At 32.6% G+C, this 23,817-nt stretch overlaps 1 protein-coding gene across 1 annotated transcript; it reads right to left on the bottom strand.

The window, feature by feature from the left end:
- Positions 1-345: 345 nt before the first annotated feature.
- On the bottom strand, positions 346-5,062 carry LOC118038655 (porphobilinogen deaminase, chloroplastic). The gene is made up of 5 exons (XM_035045085.2): positions 4,698-5,062; positions 2,163-2,568; positions 1,208-1,414; positions 794-971; positions 346-697 (listed from the first exon to the last, which is right to left on the bottom strand). Exons 1-5 carry the CDS (start codon positions 4,922-4,924, stop codon positions 585-587), a joined length of 1,131 nt encoding a protein of 376 aa, XP_034900976.1. The 5' UTR covers positions 4,925-5,062; the 3' UTR covers positions 346-584.
- Between the last annotated feature and the right edge of the window lie 18,755 nt (positions 5,063-23,817).

Genomic DNA, 23,817 nt, shown 5'->3' with positions numbered 1-23,817 from the left:
TCAATCGCATACCTTTATCTGGTTAAGGAATTTTTAAAATTACAGTATCATAAAAAATCACGATTGTAATGATTCGTTACATTAAATTATATATATATGTTAATGATTTTTACTTTGGCCCACCAAACAGTGGGAAATGGAGAAACAATGAATTCAAGAAGGATTCCATACTTGAATATTGAAACTTAGATGACCTTTTATGCTTATCTGGGCTCACCTCCTCCCTTATTCTCCTATATATGGATTGGTGAACTGTGAGACGGTTTTCAGAAGCACAGCACTTGTGCACGGTGGAGATTAAGCAGGAGAAAAGGAAAGAAAAGCACAGTATGGTTGGAAGTGATAAGAGCACCAAAAAATTAAAATTCTATTAATTCTGAAGATACAGCAGGCGCACCTTTCTGGCGTCAGCAGTAGAACAGACTCATCTACTTTACAGTACTCAAACAACCAAACCTTAATGTTACAACAAGCAATAACTTGAAATAATGGATGAACATTAAAAAGGTTTAGTGCTTGCCCAAAAACTGGAACGTAAAGCCTTGGTTTTGCTTTTGTTCTTGGTTAAACTATTACTGAGTTCCTCATCGGTCAAAGAATCCAGGACCTGCCTGTGAAAGAAGTTCCTTTCCGGCATCCTTTCCCATTGCAATCATATCATCAAAAGCATACGGACCCTTTCTAGAAGTCTTGAGTACTGAAATACAGAGAGAAGGAGAAAAAGGCTAGATTATCATAAAGGACAGAAGCTACATGAAACTGGGCATACTCATTGTTCATTGTAATATCATACCGCGAGTTCCGTCAGGAGAAGCAACCAACCCTTTAAATATGCAATCACCATTTTCATCTCTTCTAGCATATCCAGCAATAGGAGTGCGGCAGGACCCATCTAAGGTCTCAAGAAAGGCCCTCTCACATGCAACTGCTAGTCTTGTTTCCTCGTGGTTCAACGAAGCCAAATAATTAGCCTGCACACAGTAAACAAAAGAACAGGTTAAGTGTTAAGAAGCCTAGTGATTAGCCTGCAAAACCCACAACTGAATGGCCATCCACCAACCATGTCAAGGGCTGACAATACATACAATAAAGTCTCCAGGTTCTGTTATTAATATATATCCTACAGCAGTTGAATTGGATATGCAGATTTTGGATCAACTATTCCATGTATTCAAAGCTTAGATGAGGTATACAGAGCATAACACACCATTTTGTCATCATTGTCTCGACAGGCAATTCCAATTGCACCTTGGGCAACTGCGGGAAGCATTTCATCGATTGGAAGAATGGAAGTTACATTTTCCATCATATTTAGGCGTTTAAGTCCAGCTAATGCCAATAGTGTTGCCTTTACAACTCCTTCATTAAGTTTTCTCAGCCTTGTCTGAACATTGCCCCTAAAATTTTCTTCCACCTACAAAACAAAATCATCCAAAAACATAAATTAAAAGCAACAAAAAAATGTCAATGATCAAGAAATGCTAGAGAACCCTGGAAGTATGCTCAATAAAGGTAACTCAACAAGCTTCAGAGAGCTAAAAATCTTAAATGATGACAACAACTGCCTCAGAATGCTTGCTTTTCTAAAACACAAAACCATCAAAGGTTGACCTTTCTTTCATGAAACAACTTAGCATTTCCACAAAAAGACAAAAATATTTTCATTTAAAATAAATTTTCATAAATCCCAATGTACTTCTCTCTCTTGAATTCAAACAGAGAAAGAAGATTTACTGTCGATTGCAGTGGTTGTTTCACTTCAAACGGACCCTCAAATAGCATTTTCTCTTTCCTTGCACAAAATTACTTCTATACAAAGGTTAATGCTTGTTTTCATAATCAGTCTACAATGCAGTTGGAACTCGCTGCTTAGACTCATAGTCACCATCAGACCTCAATTAAAATATCTTGATTGGGTGTGAATGATACAACTAAAGTTCTCCCTTGTGCAATGCACACATCATGGGTCTACCTCTTCAATGGAATGGTTTTAAAAGCAAGATTGCACTTTAAGTGACGCCTATAAATGTCAGCCATACTAAATTAACAGGAACAATAACTTTTAGAAGAGTACTTTTTAACTTTCATGTAAGAGCGTCTGGACAATATAATATCATTTTCCTGGGAGAACTAATTCAAAACACGTGGTTCAATAAACTTACACTGAGCGATGGAAATCTGTGGAGTATTTGTGACTTTCTTCTGAGGGAAGCAGTACCAACGATGCTACCAGCAGGAAGATCTGCTAGCGAAGTTGCACTCATTGAAATAAATGCATCTCTAACATCCTCACGCGGAAGGTTACAGGGGAGGATGGTCATCTCTGGTAAATATGTAGGAACATCTTTCATTGAGTGGACAGCAATGTCAATGTCACCATTTATCAGTGCCTCGTCTATTTCTTTTGTGAACAGTCCCTTCCCACCTATGTCTGCAAGTGGTTGACTTAGTATCTTATCTCCCGTTGTCTTTATTATCACAATTTGGATAGCTCCATCTTCAGCTAGCTCTGCATGTGAAGCCATGAGTTTGTCCTGTGTCTCATGAGCTTGAGCAAGTGCAAGCGGGCTATCAAACATGTGAAAAGAAAATCAACAAGCAAGCAAAACAACATAAGAAAATATCTGGCATGGGATCATTACAAAAACATTTTTTTATGGAGGTTTTTATGAAAAAATATTTTTCCATATTTTTTTTATTTTTTTTTTCTATTTAGATTAGGAAATTAAATAATATGCTAAATAATTTTATTTTTCTTTAGGACTTTTATTATTTTCTATTTTCTAGCTTGTTTAGGTGGGTTTTTAGTTTATTTAAGGAGTTATAAACTTCTTAGAGAGACATGCTACTTTAAAAAATATATTCAATAATAAAATTGTGAATTAGGATTTCTACATGATCCTTTCTTGTAAAAATTTTGTATTCTTGGACTTATTGTCTTTCTTATTGGTTTCACTCACGATTACGAGTGATTAGTTGTTGTGTGCTATTCAATAATTATGGCTAGAAAAGATGGCACAAAATAGAATGTGATCATATAAGAGGGGAAGATGGGGCTCTCCCTCAAGAAAGAGACATTCATAACCTAATATTCAGAAACTAATGATATCAGACACGCAAAGAAAAATTACAAGATTGAAATGAGACATTGAGGAAATAGTAAAAGAAAACATGCAGAGATAAATTGCAGAATCAACTAATCAATTGGCAAAAGTGAGCAGCCTAAGGGATCATTAGGAGAGTGATCAAGAATTCATGACCAATTTTGAGAACCTGTTTCAAAGGCATAAGTAGAGGAGGCAACTTCTTGATTATGATAAGTATTGTGGAGATATTGGTGATCTCATGATGAGGTAGATATGGATTGATATTCTACACCAATTTATGATGTTTAGCTTGATGATGATTATGTTGACAATGATATCATATACAATGACACTAATAGGAATGATGTTCTTATTGATAATTTAAAGTTTGAGTGCAAAGAAAACATGGAAAATGCTCAACAATAAAATTATATTAATCATTTTGATTACAAGTTTAATATTATCATAAAAGTAGATTTGTTCAAGAGTTATCTGGATATAACACATATTGATGAAACAAGTTTAAGGTTTGCAATTTATTACTCTATAAGCAAATGGAAGCGAAATAATTTGTCAATTATTGTATTTTACATAAATTTTAAGATGAAGTGATTGAAATTGTTGTATAAAACTATTATACACCCGAAGTGAAGAAAAAAGAAGATTGAAGAGCCATCCATAGAGATGAGAGAAATTTAAACTCGAAGACGTGTGTTTTTCAACCTAGGGAGATTGATGCAGGAGGCTTTTAAGGACAATTATTTTTCCTTTTTTTGTTATTTTTTTTCTATTTAGTTTAGAAAATTAAATAATATGTTTAATAATTTTATTTTTCTTGTTTAGAATTTTATTATTTTTCTTTTTTTTTTTCAGGTTTCCTATTTTGTTTAGCTAGGTTTTGTGATTTATTTAAGGAGTTGCAAACCTCTTAAAACGACATAATACTTTGATTAGGGTTTTTGTGTGATCATTTCTTTTGAAGATTTTGTATTCTTGTCTTTCTCGTATGTTTTCAATATGCGTCATTTTCCCATTCGATGAGCATATCAAGCTCCAGTATCTACCTCTATCTAAACAAAAAATGACATCAAGTGTATCATTTTATGGCAAAATTGATTGAATTTAAGTAGAAGCTTTCGGATTACTGAAACCAGAACATACAAAGATTCACGAACAAAAACAACACCAGTAACTAATGAAATGAATAAAACTGAGACAAATCAAAACCACTTTTCACAAACAGGTGCTAATCTAGAAGAAAAAAATTTAAGTCAAAGTCAACACAAACCGCATCAGTAATTGAATTGATCAACTAAAGTCAGAGCTAAATCTCTTTTACCAACTCAAAAAACTCAAAACCACAATAGCCAATTCAAACAGAAGTTCCACTTCAAGGATCATTGCTTGCAATTTGCAGAGCATCCCAACAATCTGTTGAAGCAAATAGACCAGCAAAGAGCAACCTTAAATCTCCCAAAAACAGAGAACCCAATTTCACTCAAACGCTAAAAAAATCCAACAATTAATAAGAAATAATACCAACATTATCAAACAAAACAAAACAAAACCCACAATTCAAAATTGACAAAAAAAAAAAAAAACTTTCAGTACCTTCCTCTGGTGCCAATTCTAATGAGAGCAAGTTTAGCTTCCTGGGTTTGCTGTTCAACAGCAACAGAAGCCTTCACAAACCTCAAAGTCTGTTTCTTTCTAACAAAAGCTCGAGTCTTTAGAGAAAACCCAGTGAAGGAAACAGACCCGCTAGTGCAAAAAATGGCTGGCCTTGATGGACGGGACATTAGAGCTTGACTTGTACAGAGAGAAGATGGAGTCCCCATTGAAGAGAGGAAGAGAGAGTTATGATTTAGCTTTGAAGGGAGGGATGATTTTGTAGTCTAATTGAACTGTGATGTGTTGGGGTTGGGTAGAGGTAGATGAGCCCCCTGCTTGGCTGCCTGCTGACGGATCTGGCCTGGAATTGGATAGGATATTGGGGTTACATGCTTTTATCCGGTTCTTTACGATGTGGGGTCCCACCGTGCATAATGGCCCCATTTTGCCATACCAAAAATTACTTGGTGATTTTTTTTTTTTAGTAAAAAAATGTCATAACTCAAAATTCTTTTGAGAACATGTTCTAAACCTCTAATTCTATCCTTTAAAAATCAAGGTGATAATATATAAAAAATCTATTTATTACCATACTCTAACATCTAAAGATAAATTTAATAAAGTAAATTTAATATATGATATGAATGGTTATTATAATTTATAAGTTTAGTGAGAGGCTTAATAATTGCATATAAAGTAGAGTATATGTAATCAATGATTAAGTAATCAAAAATCTCAAACTTCATGATATTCTGATTAAAAAATGTATATTGTTTTAGATCATATTAGATAAAATAAATAAATAAATAAACTGGAATGTAATAAAATAACTTGTAAATAAAGTAGTAGATAGAAAAAAAAAAGAAGGATAAATTACATAAAAGATGCAAAGAAATTATATATATAGAGTTAACTGTTTTTTTAAATGATCTATTTATATCGTCACAATGTTAGAATTTCATATAAATATCTAAATTTAATTTTATATATTCTATTTATAATACGTACAAAAATTAAGTGATGAATTCTAATATAAACTGAATTTAATTTTCATGTTTTTTTTTCTTCTAATAATTACATAAATCTTAACATATTCTATAAATATCATTTTATTTTGTTGAGTTTCTAAATGCCTTAATCTTCGGGTTACTTGTGTGAACTCTTATTAGCATGGTTGTTCTCTTTTCTCTAATTGTTTAGGACTCTTGGTTGATTTCACTGTCATTGATTCATTTTAGGTTTTTTTTTTGTTTAATAATGAACTTATTTTGTGGATATGTTGATTTTTTATATAAATAAAAGCACAATTTCAAATGAGCATTAACTACTTGGGTTTATTTTGGTATTTGTTTAAAAAAATAGGGCAAATTATTATATAAACAATTGTTGTAAAAGTAATTTTTTTAAAAAAATATAGAAGTTAGTTCTTTAAAATATTTGAGGTATTGAAAGATTATTTTTTAATGAAAAGAGAAAGAAAATGTTTAAATAATTAGAAGCGTTGATGAGAAGAAAATGACTTTGTATTTTTGAATAAAAAGAGAAGATAAAATAAAATAAAAATTAATGCTCTTTTAAGGTTAAATTTTAACATGGAGGGGAAATTTCATACTCTGAAAACCAATTTCCCTTAGTAATTCATACATTCCAAAACTTGATAAAAAAAAAAAAACATAATATTTATAAGGATAAATTTTAATCCCATTAATCCCCTCTAGAACCCTCGTAATCCATTACCAAATATAACCTTATTTATCATATATAGATACAAATACATATTAGATTGGTAGTTTAATTATGTTATATTGTGGGCTAGTTTAATTTTTTTTCTAATATAAAAAAAATGCTTAAGTAAGGCTAGCATTTTTAAAGTAGCAAAAACAATTTGAGGCTTGGATTTTTAGCTTGAATAGGTGTAGTAAACTCAGTTTAATTTCATAATTAGAAGGGTTGAGAAGAAAATGACTTTGTATTTTTGAATAAAAAGAGAAGATAAAATAAAATAAAAATTAATTTTCTTTTTAAGGTTAAATTTTAACATGGAGGGGAAATTTCATAGTCTGAAAACCAATCCCCCTTAGTAATTCATGCACTCCAAAACTTGATAAAAAAAATAACATAATTTTCAACAGGATAAATTTTTAATTCCATTAATCCCCTTCAGAACCCTCGCAATCCATTATCAAATATAACCTTATTTATTATATACAGATACAGATACAAATACAAATACAGATTAGATTGGTAGTTTATGTTATATTGTGAGCTAGTTCAATTTTTTTTCTAATATAAAAAAAATGCTTAAGTAAGGCTAGCATTTTTAAAGTAGTAAAAACAATTTGAGGCTTGGATTATTAGCTTGACTAGGTGTAATAAACTCAGTTTAATTTTCATAACATGATAAAAAAAAAAAAGAGAATAAATAAAACTAAACTAAAAAATTTGTAATAAATAATTGCAAAAAAAATAATAATTGATTGTCAATATCATAAAAAAGAGAGAGAGAGAGAGAGGGACATCCCCTAATATTCTTAAGAGGTCTTCATAGAAATAAAAAATTAAATGAGAACGTCATAATACCATAGAAAGTAAAATAAAAAAAGTCTAAAGCTCAATTCCAAACAAATCAAATATTAAAAGCTAAAATTATTATAATTTTTTTTTTAAAAAAAAGTACAAAAACAATCAACCCAAGTTAGACTCTGAAATCCACAACGTAGAAGTAAGATCAAATCAGGATAACTCTGTAAAAATCCAAATTAAATAAAGCTATGAAGTTCAATTCTCAAACCAACCTAATGGTGAAGGGAGCAATGAAAAAAAACAAAAGAATTGAGTCACCCTAAGTTAACCTATCGTGCTCAAGACCTAAGATATGAGATTGAGATAACCTCATAGAGAAAAAAAGTGAAGAAGATCATGAAATCCAATACTCTACAAATCCAATGCTGAAGATTGAAATTGAAAATGAATATATATATATATATATATATATTATATATATATATATATATATAATTTTTTTAAAAGACCAAAGTCATCCTAGACTAATCTTTCAAACTCATGATTTGGGTTATGAGGTCAGGATTACCACATAAAAAACAAACTCAAAAAATCACAAAGTTAACTCCCTAATTGTCCAAATATTGAGGGATGAAGTTGAAAAAAAAAACAATTAAAAAAGAATCTAAAAAAACAACAATCAAAAGAATGAGGAATAAAACTGAAAAACAAAATGAAATCAAATGTCGAAAGATGAGATTGAAAAATAAAATTAAGAAAAAAGATTCAAAACAAAACAAATAGCAATAAAAAAAATAAGGACCAAATTTGATATAAAAACATAATGAATTCAAATGTTAAGGGATAAAATTGAAAAATAAAAACCAATTAAAAATATATTTTAAAGCAAAAATAACAATTAAAAGAATAGTAACCAAATTTGAAAGAAAAACATAATGAATGACACTTTTCAAATTTGGTAGAATAATGTGAATCTCAAGGAGAAGAGAGAGAAAAGAGGGAGGAGAAGGCAAAAAGAAAAATAGACGGTCATATGCTTCCAATATGTACACATGCAGCCTTATCAAGAAGCTCTCGCCGAGTGGAATCCAATGCCATGATGAAAGGTCGTGTTCCACCATTATAGTCTATTGACGTGACACAAGTGTGTAGCAAATATCTTCCACACGCACCAAACAAGTGAGCGATGTTGCGACAACCTCTTATCTAGGTAATCAAAACAAAATACCAATTCAATTCCCAATTAAAATCAAATTAAAATGATCAAATTAGAAAGAAAAAAGTTGTGTGATCTAAAAGAAAAACTTTCTTTGACCATGTAAATCAATCTCTATCTCTGATGTTAGTAAACAAAAGGGACTCAATATTTTTTCAAACTTTGAAATTGGTCCTTTAAAGCTCTAATTCTTTTAAATCAACAAAATTGAATCTTGTTTCACTAAACCGAGCACCAATCGAGTGATAAAATATTTCCCTGACATTGCAAATCCCCCGTATGTGACCATAAAAACAAATCATAATGACCAATCCCATTGAAAAGCAAAAGGATCAAATTAGAAAATAAATAATTAAAGCAACTTTAAAAAGAGAATCATTATACAAGTTCATAGTTATTCTCCTCACAATCACAATAAAACAGAAATGGGTGCTAGTGTTTTTGTTTGTTTGTTTTTTTTAAATTGCAGAGGGGTTGATGAAGAGAAGATGCCTATCATGACTGAGAAGAGTCCGTCTGCATAGCCAAGGAGACTGCCCAAAACAACCAAGTATGAGGTTGCAAATTGGAAACGCTCACGATACATATTGTGGGCAAGTCGTCCTTGGCTACAAACAAGACTCTTATCTTCATGTAAGGCCATCATCTCACTGACGTCTGGAGGAAGAAGAAGGTGAGGGCGTAGCTTGAAAGGAAAGAGCCTGTCAAGTTAGCCAAGCTGATAACTGCCTGGGAACCCCAATGAGGGATCAAACTAGTATATTTATCTCGGCTTGACACCTCATTTTGGAAGCAGGCAAATCATCCATGGCTACTAAACAAGACCCCTATGTTCATGCTCTGTTTGGCCTCTCTTCTCAAATATCCATGCTCTATTTTGAATTCCAGTTTCTCATTCTGTCTGTCCTTTTATACTTGAGCAGAGAATAAAGACTAGACACAAATGGTAACATTACTTGCTTCTCTTCAATCCATTTGCTTCATCCATCATTTTTCTCCCTTATCTGCCCCATAATGGAATATATTCACTTGCCCTAACCTATCTCGACATGCTATTTTGTTCTCGGTTTACAAGCAACACTCTAGCAAGATGACTGTGACACCTGAAAAGTAATTAAGGTCAAAGCATCTGTCACCTATTAGCCAAAATCCAGAATCAAACTTTAGAGCATCCCCAATTTCATTAATGGAGAAAGTGTAATCAATTATCCCAAAAGTAAAATGTAGTGGTTGAAATAAACTTGTTGAAGTTCTAAACGAGCAAGACTTCCTATTACTCGCTGCTAAATGTGTCATCTATTCCCTATTTTCATTTTAGTTTTTGCAGGCTGTAGGTTTGGCTTTTCCCTGAATTCATCATCCCATTTTGCCGATGATCACTCTCGGAACCCTTTGCCAACACCTTTGCTTGTGTGTTGGTTCAAGATCTCAGATCATAACCAGTTTCTATGATGTATAATCCGGGTTGCTTTGATAGACTTTTAAAGTGCTAGAGTGCTACTTTGGCCTTCACTGTATTTTGATGGGAATAAAGCTTCTTCAGGCGTGTCCTTCTAAGCTTACGCCTGCTTCCTTCTCTCGCGATCTCCTAATGAATAGCCTTCAAATAAAATAGAGAGAGAAACATTGTTTCAAAAAAAGAATAACTGGAGTGCCTTTCAAGGTTTCTGTCACCATGTTTTTCAAATGATGATGTTTGTATTTGTGAAATGTGGAAGTTTATCACGAGCTAGCTGATGTCAAGAGCTTATGACACTGGGAATAAAAGAAGCTTTCGTCAGAGCCCATGAAACTTGTGTTTAGTATTGTTGTTCAATTGAACTTTTAAAAGATTTTTTTAAATTGTTTTTAGTTTAAAATTATTATTTTTTTATGTGTTTGAATTATTGTAATATATTGATTTTAAAAAATCAATTAAAAAAATAAAAAAATATATATTATTTTAATATACTTTTAAACAAAAAAAAACACTTTGAAAAAAAAATCTCTATCCCTCTTAGACAAATTTCCTTTGTAGTTAATTTAATTGCAATACTTTTAAAAAAACAAATAACAACAAAATAACAAAAATGTTAAGAGATTATAGACAAGAATTTAAATATACAATATGTTTGGAACCACCTAATTAATTAAATTCCTCTAATAGATTTTAATAAAATATCATATTTCGAATCATTTTTAATGTTAAGAATTGGATTTTTAAAGAAATTTAATCTCTAAAAAAAATACAAAATAAACCAAAGACCATCCCTTCTGATTTACTACACTAAATAGAAGAAATTAATTTCAAAACTAGCTTTTCTCAAATACTCATCTACCCTTCTTGTTTTTTAGAGACATTTGAAGGAATAAGATTAATGGTGCTCATTTATAATGTTTCTATTATTTGACCCAATCCATCAGAGTCAAATAATAGGGATATTACAGATATTAATGAATCGAAAAACTTAATAAATAGGCATCATAGTCTAGTGCAAGTTGAGATTTTTGAAAAACGTTCAATTCAACTCCACTCGTATAATTCAATAAAGTAACCCGAGTATTTGGTATAAGTAATTTATTTCCTTTTCTTTTTATTTTTTTTCCTCTCTTGCCTTTACACTCACAGCCACCTCTTCTTATCTTAATCTCTTTCCCTTCTCTATATTCCCCACTTTTAAAGAAACTATAGTTGTTTTCTTTTAAGTCTGATATGATAAAGTGATGATGTATTTTACAATCTAGTCTTTTTAGTAACTGAGAGATGATGAGAAAATAAGTGAAAATTTCACGAATCAAGATTGAACTTTTATTTTCTTAGTCAAATTATAGTTTCTTCCTTATTGTCTGTCCTTGCATCATATTACACTTAAACTATTTGATAAAATATTTAACTTGAGTTTTGTTTTATTTTGTTTTGTTTTTATATGAAAATTGTGATAATTTTTACGTTGTCCCTAATTTATGTATTTCAAGGGTCTTATAAAGTTCCAACAATTCCATCCTGATAATTTTTTTGCTGCTACAATGAAATTCATGTATAAAGGAGCATCATCATTATCAATCGGGATTCCAAAACCTCGCAGAGTCAACAAATGTAAATCGTAGAATACCTATCCTATCCTCTCTTGAGCGTGGCAAACGCGTTGACTTTAATCTACTTTAAAGGGGGAACATCTCATCTCAAGTTGGTGGAATATTGACCCTGTCGTGAAGCGGAGTGAGGGGAAAGGTTTAGGGTGGTAGAACCCTTCATCCATCTTATAACAATGGTGTCACGTCACAATCATCTCTTGCTGTTAGATCTTATGCGTCCTTTTTTGCTTTCAATTAAATTAAGGTCAAATTAAAACAGTAGTATTTCAAGATAATAGCAGAGCATCAGTGAATATGTTCCATGATCATGGGCAAGAGGCTTATAATTGAGAAACAACAGCTGGATTGAAAAGAATCGAATCCTACCATGTAATGTCACCGCTAAGTCTAGTGATCGTTATTCTATCGTTTACTATAAATGGACACTATGAGAACCTAGACTCATTACCCCATTTGAGCATGAACTTGAGAAGAGAGGTCTAACATGAAGATGAAGAGTCTTGTTTGGTAGCCAAGGACGATGAAGAGAGGTCTAACTTTAGATGAATATACAAGTTAGTTCCCAGGCAATCGATCGTCAGCTTGACTACCATGACAGGCAGCTCTTCATGCTAGACCTTTGTTTTCTTCCTAAAGACGCTGTTCCTTGCATGCTTTCCAGTGTTCTGCAAACCTCTGTAGCACACAGGATAAGGCTTGGCACTGGTTTGATCGAGTATAAATTCGAGACAATAGCCTTACATGAAGATAAGAGCTTGTTTGGTAGCCAAGGACGACTTGCCCCCCACCATCTTAGTTGGGTGCAGTATATATATTACTGGGCACCTTCCATTTGGTTTTGGGCAAGCACCTTGGCTAACTGACAAGCTCTTATCAATCATGCTAGGCTCTTTTTCTCTTCTCCGATCCTTATAACTTTACCGTTCTGCATGATAATTCACAGGTTAATTACATTGTGTTAACAATCGAGCACTGATCAGTTAAACTGTATGTTCAGTTTGTTGTCGACTTTTAACTCATTTTTCATCTTCTAGGCCAGTTTCTGCTTGAAATGTTGTTCTTGATTAACGTATTGACTGTCATTATTTTGTTCTTGAATCTTTTTAAGGTTAACTAAAGGGATAATATGCAGCAAATTTTTTGTGTCATTTAACAAATTAATTAATTGTAGTGGAATGTTATGGATAGAAGAAATGGTAATTACTTTTTTCATTCCATTGCCTCATGTCAAATTCTATTGTGCTTTGTGTGGGATGATCTTGGCCTCAGTGTTCAATGATTTGGCTAACTCAAAATGAAAGATTTTCTTTGTAGTTCTTAGGTTGGTTTAGTAAAAATTCTTGGAATAATATGAGATGATCTAAAAGAAAATTTCATTAATTTTTTAAATAATAAAGGAATTAACAGAAACTCTATACTGCGTTGCCATTTCACTATAATTAATATTGTTTTGTTTTATATTTAATTTTTAAAGATTTTTTTTTTAAATTTTATAAGCTTTATTTTATTTAAAATAATTATTTTAAAATAATATTTCTAATATGCCCAATCAGGCATAATATTTTTAGATGGGTCATAACCTGGCAGTGCAAGACAATGAGCAAAGATCATTCTTTCATTGGCTGTGGTGATTCCATAAAGCCTCCATGCACATTCTGATGGCTGCCCATATTCTTACAAACCTCATTGTGGGCAAGACGGAGCTTTCTTCGTCATTATGATTGAGAATGATAATGTTAGGCTCCTTCCATTTATGGTTTAATGTAATGAGAAGAAGCTTGGCTCATAATAGGTACTATGGGTTGTGGCATCTCCAGTCAAAGTGAGTAACTGTTGAATTCATGTTCAGAAGCTGTTGATGAAGAAACAGCAGATGTGGAATCTGCTGATGTGGAAGCTGACATGAATTTTAGTTTTAGTTTTAATAAAACACTAGTTATTTGAATTTGTCAATTTCTGTTAGGATTGATATAATCCTTTTATTTAGTTATTATCCTTTGAATTTTGTTACGTAACAGCAGGAGATAATGTTGTTGTTACTTGCCTTTAAAGCTTTACTTTTCAATATTTTCCATCAAGCCTGCATGATCAATAAAACAGTGAAGTTAAACAAGAAGTCGATATTTGTTCTCTTTTTCAATTTCATTCTGCTAAAATCCAACAAATTGGTATCAGAGCCGATTTTTTTTTGAGAGATCTGTGAGACTGAGAGAGCTTAAACACTTATCCTAAACACTTACAATTCTTCTAAGAAACCAATCAAAACAAAATGAAATCAGAAGCCTTCGTGAATTTGATGGCACCACCAGTATTTGGTGGAACAAACTATCAAGTGTGGGCTGTTCCAATGGAAGCTTACCTTGATGCAAATGATCAGTGGGAAGCCGTTGAAAACACATATGAGGTTCCTTTTTTGCTTGACAATCCAACTATAGCTCAAATGAAAAATCACAAAGAGAGCAAGCAAAAGAAATCAAAGGCAAAAAAGCGAGCTTATTTGCAGCTGTCTCGTCTTCAATCTTCACCAGAATCATGACTCTGAAGACAGCAAATGAGATATAGAACTTTCTCAAAAAGAAATATGAAGGGAATGAATGAGTGAAGGGCATGCAAGTTTTAAATCTCATCAGATAATTTGAGATGCAAAGAATGAATGAATCAGAAACCATCAAGGATTACTCTGATAGACTTCTTGACATTGTAAACAAAGTAAGACTTCTTGGTATTGAATTCACTGATTCTAGAATTGTTCAAAAAATTCTTGTTACTGTTCCTGAAAAATTTGAAGCTACAATATCATCAATAGAAAACTCAAAGGATGTATCAAGCATCACTTTGGCAGAGCAACTGAATGCACTGCATGCTCAAGAACAAAGAAGACTCATGAGACAAGCATGTTCTATGAAAGGTGCTTTTTTTGCAAAATCACAGAACAATATACAACAAAGAAACATAAATTACAGCAGCAGCAACATAACATTTCCATTGTGTTCTTACTGCAAAAAATCCAACCATCCATAGAGCAGATGTTGGTGAAGGCCGAATATAAAATTTCACAAGTGTGGTCAGCTAGGACACATTGGAAGGGTATGCAAATTTCAACAACAACAACAGCAACAAGGAGAAGTCAAAACCGTTGTTGAACAACCTGAAGAAGAACAACTGTTTGTAACATCATGTTTTGTTGCCAATAACTCAACAGAGAGCTTGCTTATAGACAGTGGTTGTACCAGCCACATGACCTATGATAAAGAGCTTTTCAAAAAGCTTGACAGAACAACCATTTCTAAAGTGAGAATTGAAAACGAGGCAAGTCTTGTAGTAAAGGATAAAGGAACTGTGGCAATCAAAGGCAACATAGGTTTAAAATTAATTTCTGATGTCTTATATGTTTCTGAAATTAATCAAAATCTTTTGAGTGTTGGTCAGTTGCTTGAGAAAGGATATAAGGTGTTGTTTGAAGACAAGTTTTGCTTGATTACTGATGCACAAAACAAGGAAATATTTAAAATTTAGATGCAAAGTAAAAGCTTTGCTTTGAATTTTACAGAAGAAGAACAAGTTGCGGTACATGAAGAAAATAGCAGTACAATGCTTTGGCATAGAAGATTGGGGCATTTTCATCATACAGCTCTACTCTTTATGAAGAAGAACAATCTTGTGAAAGGCCTACCTGATTTAGAAGAAGATCTTCCATTGTGTGCAGCCTATCAGTATGGGAAGCAGACAAGACTCCCATTTCCACACAATAAAAGCTGGAGAGCTTCACAAAAACTACAGCTAATGCATACTGATGTGGGAGGACCTTTGAAAATATCATCATTAAACGACAGTAAGTATTGCATTACTTTCATTGATGATCATACAAGAATGTGTTGGATTTATTTAATGAAGTATAAATCTGAAGTTGTTGACATCTTCTGGAAGTTCAAAGCTTGGGTGGAAAAACAAAGCACACACAAAATACAGGTGGTCAAATCAGACAATGGAACATAATATACTTCAGAAAAAATTCAACAAGTTCTGTGAAAAGGAAGGCATTGAACATCATTTGACAACACCTTATACCCCTCAACAAAATGGGGTTTTTGAGAGAAAAAACAGAACACTCATGAAGATGACAAGATGTTTATTACATGACAAAGGATTGCCAAAGAATTTATGGGCTGAGGTTGCAAATACAACAATGTTTCTTTTGAACAAATTGCCTACAAAAGCTCTGCAACATAAAACTCCATTTAAGGCATGGTATGGCTATAAACCAAAGTTGTAAAATTTAAAAACTTTCGATTGTCTTTGCTTCTCTTACATTCCACAAGTCAAAAGAAACAAACTTGATAAAAAGGCAGAACCTGGAATCTTTGTAGGCTACAGCTTAGTCTCCAAAGCCTACAGGATTTATCTTCCACAAGACAACAAAGTGATTGTTAGTAGAAACATCCAATTATTTAAGTCAGAAAGCTAGAACTGGGAGAAAAATAAGCTTGAATTTCAAGAGGAGAATGCTAATGTTGATGATGAATCTGTTACAAAAATCAGATTGCTTTCTGATATCTATCAGAGTTGCAATGTGGCATTAATTAAACCTGTAGGAAATGAAGAAGCTGCTGCAAATCAACATTGGATGGCTACAATGAAGGAGGAGCTTATGATGATTGAGAAGAATCAGACTTGGATGCTTCTGAATAGACCTGAACATAAAAAGGCCACAGGAGTCAAATGGGTTTATAGAACCAAGTTCAATGCTAACGGTTCTATAAATAAACACAAAGCAAGACTTGTTGTCAATGGATATGCTCAGATGTTTGGGGTGGATTTCTTTGAAACCTTTGCTCCGGTTGCTAGGCTTGATACTATAAGAATGATGCTTGCTCTTGCTACTCAAAATGGCTAGACTGTACATCAAATGGAAGTTAAATATACTTTTTTAAATGGATATTTGGAGGAGGAAATATTTGTGGAGCAGCCTGAAGGTTTTGTTGTTCAAGGAGAAGAGGAGAAAGTATATTTGCTGAAAAAGGCTCTCTATGGTTTAAAGTAAGCACCAAGGGCTTGGTACAGCAGGATTGATGCACATTTGTTAGACTTAGGCTTTACAAAAAGTCTAAGTGAATTTACACTTTATCTCAGAAAAATCAATGATGAATTGCTTGTGGTTTCTCTTTATGTGGATGACTTACTTGTGACAGGAAGTAACATAGAGCATATTAATGTGTTCAAAAGAGAAATGAAGAATGTCTTTGAAATGACTGACTTGGGGAAGATGACATTCTTTCTCGGCATGGTAGTTCAATAAAAGCAGAATGAAATCTTCATATGTCAGCAAAAATATGACAAAGAGATTTTAAAGAAGTTCAACATGGAAGAGTGCAGATTAACAGCAACACCAATGAATCAAAAGGAGAAATTTTACAAAGAAGATGGAGTTGCAAAGATTGATGGAACACTCTATAGAACCTTAATAGGATGCTTGATGTATCTTACTGCAACAAGACTTGACATCATGAATGCTACAAGTATACTTTCAAGGTATATGCATTGTGCAAGTGAAATTCATTTTCAAGCAGCAAAAAGAATTGTCGGATATATTAAGTGAACAATTGACTATGGATTGAAGTTTTGTCAAGTCAAAAACTCCATACTCCATGGTTATTCTGACAGTGATTGGGCCACCTGCATTGATGACATGAGAAGCACTTCGGGTTATTGTTTTAGTTTTGGTTCTGCCATTTTTTCATGGAGTTCAAAGAAGCAAGAAGTCATTGCTCAATCCACAGCTGAGGCAGAGTCTGTTGCTGCTACTGCTGCTGTGAATCAGGCTATTTGGATTAGAAAGTTAATGGCTGATCTGCAGATGGAGCAAAAGGAAAGCACACAAATACTTGTAGACAATCAAGCTGCAATTGCAATTGCAAAAAATCCTGTGTTTGATGGCAAAACGAAACATTTCAAACCGAAACTCTATTTCCTAAGAGAAGTTCAAAGAGAAGGTGAAATACAGCTAATCTATTACAAAACAGAAAATCAAAATGCTGATATTTTAACCAAGCCACTTCCTTAAGCTAAGTATGAATTCTTTAGGCAGAGACTTGGAGTCTGCGGCTTCAGAGCCAAAGAGGAGTGTTGAATTCATGTCTCAAAAGCTGCTAACAAAGAAGTTGCTGATGAAGAAACAGCTGGTGTGGAATCTGCTGATGTGGAAGCTGACATGAATTTTAGTTTTAGTTTTAATAAAACACTAGTTATTTGAATTTGTCAATTTCTGTTAGGATTGATATAATCCTTTTATTTAGTTATTATCCTTTGAATTTTGTTACGTAACAGCAGGAGATAATGTTGTTGTTACTTGCCTTTAAAGCTTTACTTTTCAATGTTTTCCATCAAGCCTGCATGATCAATAAAACAGTGAAGTTAAACAAGAAGTCGATATTTGTTCTCTTTTGCATTTTCATTCTGTTAAAATCCAACAGTGACCAAAGAAAAGTAAATTGTTGACTAGTCTTTTACTGAATATGCATGCTTTGTGAATATTGCAGATGTCTGTGCAAGAGTTTCCTAAAAACTCAACAGTGATGGATCTGTTGGAAAGGGCTAGGCGTACGAGCTCAAGATGGTCCCCATATGGGTTTCCTGTGAAGGAAGAGTTGAGGCCAAGGCTGAACCATCAGCCAGTGTATAATGTGACTTGCAAACTAAAGATGGGGGATGTCATGGAGCTAACTCCAGCTATACTTGACAAATCTTTGTTCGGCTACAAGGAACAGATTCAGTGCATGTATGAACGTGGCTCAGCCCCTATTTCAAGCACAGTTCTTGCTATTAGCGGCGGCACTGTTGGATGGAGAAGTTGACCCATTGCTTATAGACCGATAAAAAATTTTTTGTTTTATATTTAATTTTTAAAGATTTTTTTTATTTTATAAGCTTTATTTTATTTAAAATAATATTTCTAATATGTCCAATCATGCATAATATTTTTTTTATTTTATTTACTCAGTTTCTATTAGAGACCTAGTCAAACCCACCAACAACACAGTTAAACTCAGCTCATCCACTACTACAGAAAGAGATAAGGATCAAGCTAAGATCATTTCAAGTGTATCTCAACCCTCATAGCTTATCTCTTAAATGTTTGTATATATCCATCTCCTATTATAAATATAAGAACAAAACTTGTGTTATAGCATTGCAGTAAATATATTATAAGTTTTACATGGTATTAGAGCACACCTGACTTACGTCAATTTCTTTCTTTCTTTCTTTCATCCCCTCTCACTATGTTTGTAGTAGCAACCCTCTCCTCCACTTAAACCCCTCCTTTGATCACCTTCACCAACTTCAATCCCGTTAAACTCACTCAGGACAACTATCCCTTATGGCTCCCTCAAATCGTCCCTCATCTTAGAGGCGAAAACCTCTTCGGGTACATAGATGGCACCAAGGTTGTTAAAATCGCGATTTTAGAACGAAACGAAAAGCTGTTCACAAAATCGGATCGTAAAAACGGATCGTAAAATCGTAAAATCGTAAGGAATTTTAAAATACATTAAAAAAAATTCATGTTTCAAATAAAAATTCATACATAGTTCAAGCACATTAAAAAACATGTTTTCAAATAAAATTCATACATATTTTTAAGCCTTCAAATAAAAAATTTATATATAGTTCAAGCATCTTAAAATACACCAAATATTTATGACATTATCTAACTTAATAAAATTAATAAATTATTTTCTAATTTATTTTTTTATGATATTATTAAATATTAACTTTTTTTTTCAATTTATATGTTATATAATATCACCAAATATTAAAAAGTAATTTGCCTTTCATAAATCCATTTTCTATGAAGCAGTTTAGTTCTTCTTCTTGCTTGCGTGCTCTTACGCTATTTTGCTGAACATCACATCCAATCATGTTTTCAGGTCTGTGATAGGCTATTCAGTAAATTGCAGGAAGCAATGATGAGGCAGCCTGGCAGGTGGAAGACCGAAGCAGACGTGAATGGGATGGGATCATTAAATTAACTTAATCTAAAGATCGAAGTGAAGACCAAAGACTAAAGAGTCACGTGAATGGGAAAAGCAAATTCCAATAGGCGTTTGACAGGTGGACATTGTGGGAACTTTCAGTGCAGCAATTCTATTAAAATCGTACAATCGGTCCTAATATCGCGATTTTACGCGATTTCATCCGATTTTTGCGATTTTACCCAATTTTAACCCGATTTTACCTATTTTCGATTTTTTCAACCGATTCAACCCGTAATGCATGTTTTGACTCGTAAAATCATACGATTTTACGAGTCAAAACGCGATTTTGATAACCTTGGATGGCACTACTCCCCCCCCCCCCCCACCGTCCACTATTTCCTCCACCATTGATGGTATCATTTCCCCAAACCCTACCTTCTTACATTGGACCATGCAAGATCAAATTGTCAAGATCACAACAATATAATAATTAATTTATTCAATGCTGTACTGCAAATTTCGACCAGCCAGTGACGAATAGCCTTCAAATAAAATACAGAGATAAACATTGTTTCAAAAAAAGAATAACTGGAGTGCCTTTCAAGGTTTCTGTCACCATGTTTTCCAAATGATGATACTTGTATTTGTGAAATGTGGAAGTTTAATCACAAGCTAGCTGATGTCAAGAGCTTGTGACACTGGGAAGAAAAAGAAGGTGTGACGTGATAAACAAGAACCTTTCGTTATAGCCCATGAAACTTGGTGTTTAGTATTGCAATTGAATTGAACTTTTAAAGATTTTTTTAAATTGTTTTTAGTTTTAAATTATAATTTTTTATATTTTTTAATCATTTTAATTTTAATGTATTTATTTTTATTTCTGCGTATACAGCTTTATATATATATATATATATATATATATATATAATATATATATATTATATATATTAATTCAGTGGTTACTGCTTAAAATGCAGAGAACTGCCTAGAAATAATTAAGAAAGTGATGAGCAAAGGACTTGTCCTGGAGAGATTTCTGAACAAGTCAGAATTAGATAAGCAAGAACAACCATTACTGAGATCTCCTCATTTAGAGCAGAAATGTTGTCGTCTTTTCCTTTTCTTAATCACTTAAATATTTGCAACTCTATCCAAGATAACTCGATTCGAATAATTCTCAAATCCTGATCTTCATGTAGGAGAAATCTACTCAAATATTTCTACAATTCGATAGTTGCTGCTGCAATGCATGCATGTACAGAGCATCATCATTATCAGCAACACAATCAATCGGGATTCCAAAACCTCACAGAGTCAACCAATGTAAATCGTAGAATACCTATCCTATCCTCTCTTGAGCGTGGCAAACGCGTTGACTTTAATCTACTTTAAAGGGGAGAACATCTCATCTCAAGTTGGTGGAATATTGACCCTGTCTTGAAGCGGAGTGAGGGGAAAGGTTTAGGGTGGTAGAACCCTTCATCCATCTTATAACAATGGTGTCACGTCACAATCATCTCTTGCTGTTAGATCTTATGCGTCCTTTTTTGCTTTCAATTAAATTAAGGTCAAATTAAAACAGTAGTATTTCAAGATAATAGCAGAGCATCAGTGAATATGTTCCATGATCATGGGCAAGAGGCTTATAATTGAGAAAAAGCAGCTGGATTGAAAAGAATCGAATACTACCATGTAATGCCACCGCTAAGTCTAGTGATCGTTATTCTATCGTTTACTATAAATGGACATTATGAGAACCTAGACTCATTACCCCATTTGAGCATGAACTTGAGAAGCGAGGTCTAACACGAAGATGAAGAGTCTTGTTTGGTAGCCAAGGACGATGAAGAGAGGTCTAACTTTAGATGAATATACAAGTTAGTTCCCAGGCAATCGTCAGCTTGACTACCATGACAGGCAGCTCTTCATGCTAGACCTTTGTTTTCTTCCCAAAGACGCTGTTCCTTGCATGCTTTCCAGTGTTCTGCAAACCTCTGTAGCACACAGGATAAGGCTTGGCACTGGTTTGATCGAGTATAAATTCGAGACAATAGCCTTACATGAAGATAAGAGCTTGTTTGGTAGCCAAGGACGACTTGCCCCCCACCATCTTAGTTGGGTGCAGTATATATATTACTGGGCACCTTCCATTTGGTTTTGGGCAAGCACCTTGGCTAGTTGACAAGCTCTTATCAATCATGCTAGGCTCTTTTTCTCTTCTCCGATCCTTATAACTTTACCGTTCTGCATGATAAATAACAGGTTACATTGTGTTAACAATCGAGCACTGATCAGTTAAACTGTATGTTCAGTTTTTCATCTTCTAGGCCAGTTTCTGCTTGAAATGTAGTTTTGGTTTTTTCTCAGTTATTGATTAACGTATTGACTGTCATTATTTTGTTCTTGAATCTTTGTATGGTTATGATGATCCAAGCTTTCACTTGTCTTCTCTTTTTTTCGGTCCGAGAAATATGTCTGGCCCTTAAATTCAATGAATTTTGTTACACGTGATCATAGGTTTGACTTTGACATTGACATTGTTTGTCCAGTCAAAGAAAAATGTTCCTAATCCCCCACCCCTTCCCCTTTTTCTGAAGTTTAAAATTGTATTTGATTTTAGATTTAACTTTGGTGGTTGGTGATGGAGGTAGAGGCAAAAGAATGTTGAGGGGAAAGTTTTTTGGGATTTCTGGATTTCCTGTTTTTATTCTTAAAAACATTACTTGTCTTGCTCCTCTCCCCACAAACATATATTATATTTGATTTGAATAATGATATAAAATTTATTGAGTACATATTTATATATAATATATACATTACACTATCTTTTTTAACTGCTATTTTTTTATACTTTTAACACTTCATTTCTTTTAAGATTTAACCTTCAAATTTAATCCTGAATCAAATTCTAAAAAAATGTGAGGATTTAGAGATGCATGAAATTCCTGAGTGCAGCTTCTTCCCTTGCAAATCTTCTTTCCGGTGGCATCACTTGTTCTGCCTTCTCAAGAAGAATATTCAAACTCAAACATTTATCACGTCAATCTTAAAAACTTACAATCTAATTTCTTTCTTTTTTTAAATTTTAAATTAAACTATATAGAAGTTATTTTAATATGCAGCAATAGACGTGGCAGGTTGAAGCCAGCTAGATAACAACAAAAACGTTTTCCGGCTTTATATATTAAAAACTTAATATATTTTTTTGTTCAAACACCATGTTAAAAATAAATCTAAATTAAGATGGTGTTATTAAAATATTAGGAAGTATATCAGAAATATACTAGTTACACAAGTGAGAAAACAATAAATCTTAGTGATAAAATATTCATCATTAATAACAATAAAACTTTCATTACTTTAAAATGCTTCAACAAGTAAATACTCTTATTTGTTTTAATTTAAATATAGATAATTTTTATTACTAGTAAATATTCTAGAACTTTGAATTAATATCAATTGTAAGATTGATTATATAATTAGAATGCATGTTATAATTCTATTATCATTTTTTATATTGAAAGCATGTTTGTCATTGGTTATTTTTATATTTTTAGACATGTATAAACTTTAAGATTTTGTTAGATATATTTTGTTTAGCATGTCTTTGCAATGATAAACCAAACATCTTTGCTGCATGGTCTAATATATATTTAACAAATTTTGATTTACAATTACTATTGTACAATCTTAGCACTTGTATATATAAATGCAGCTTCAAAATTTTCTCAACTTTATTTGTAATTTCAACTTCACTTCTTTCTCCCAACGAGCATGTTATATATCAAACTAAATATTAACTTTTTAACTAAAGGGATAATATGCAGCAAATTTTTTTTGTCATTTAACAAATTAATTAATTGTGGTGGAATGTTATGGATAGAAAGAAATGGTAATTACTTTTTTCATTCCATTGCCTCATGTCAAATTCTATTGTGCTTTGTGTGGGATGATCTTCGCCTAAGTGTTCAATGACTTGGCTCCCTCAAAATGAATGATTTTCTTCGTAGTTCTTAGGCTGGTTAGTAAAATTCTTGGAATAATAGGAGATGATCTAAAAGAAAATTTCATTAATTTTTTAAATAATAAAAGGAAATGAACAGAAACTCTATACGCGTTGCCATTTCACTATAATAATATTGTTTTGTTTTTCTTGATTTAAAAAATTGTTTTGTTTTATATTTAATTTTTAAAGATTTTTTTAAAAAAAAAATTTATAAGATTTATTTTATTTAAAAATAATTATTTTAAAATAATATTTTTAATATACGCAATCATGCATAATATTTTTAGATGGGTCATAACCTGGCAGTGCGAGACAATGAGCAAAGAT

Source organism: Populus alba, chromosome 5, assembly GCF_005239225.2.
Source record: "Populus alba chromosome 5, ASM523922v2, whole genome shotgun sequence".
In the NCBI taxonomy this organism is placed as follows: domain Eukaryota; kingdom Viridiplantae; phylum Streptophyta; class Magnoliopsida; order Malpighiales; family Salicaceae; genus Populus; species Populus alba.
Note: the sequence above shows the minus strand (reverse complement) of the source record. Positions and strands in the feature narration are given on the sequence as shown.

What these genes read in the sequence shown, in the direction of transcription:
- LOC118038655 (XM_035045085.2), bottom strand. Translation starts at nt 4,924, where the DNA reads ATGGGGACTCCATCTTCTCTCTGTACAAGTCAAGCTCTAATGTCCCGT. An exon ending in AGAATTGGCACCAGAGGAAG is followed by an intron (nt 2,569 to 4,697) that starts GTACTGAAAGTT and finishes CATGTTTGATAG; the next exon opens with CCCGCTTGCACTTGCTCAAG. An exon ending in GAGACAATGATGACAAAATG is followed by an intron (nt 972 to 1,207) that starts GTGTGTTATGCT and finishes TACTGTGTGCAG; the next exon opens with GCTAATTATTTGGCTTCGTT.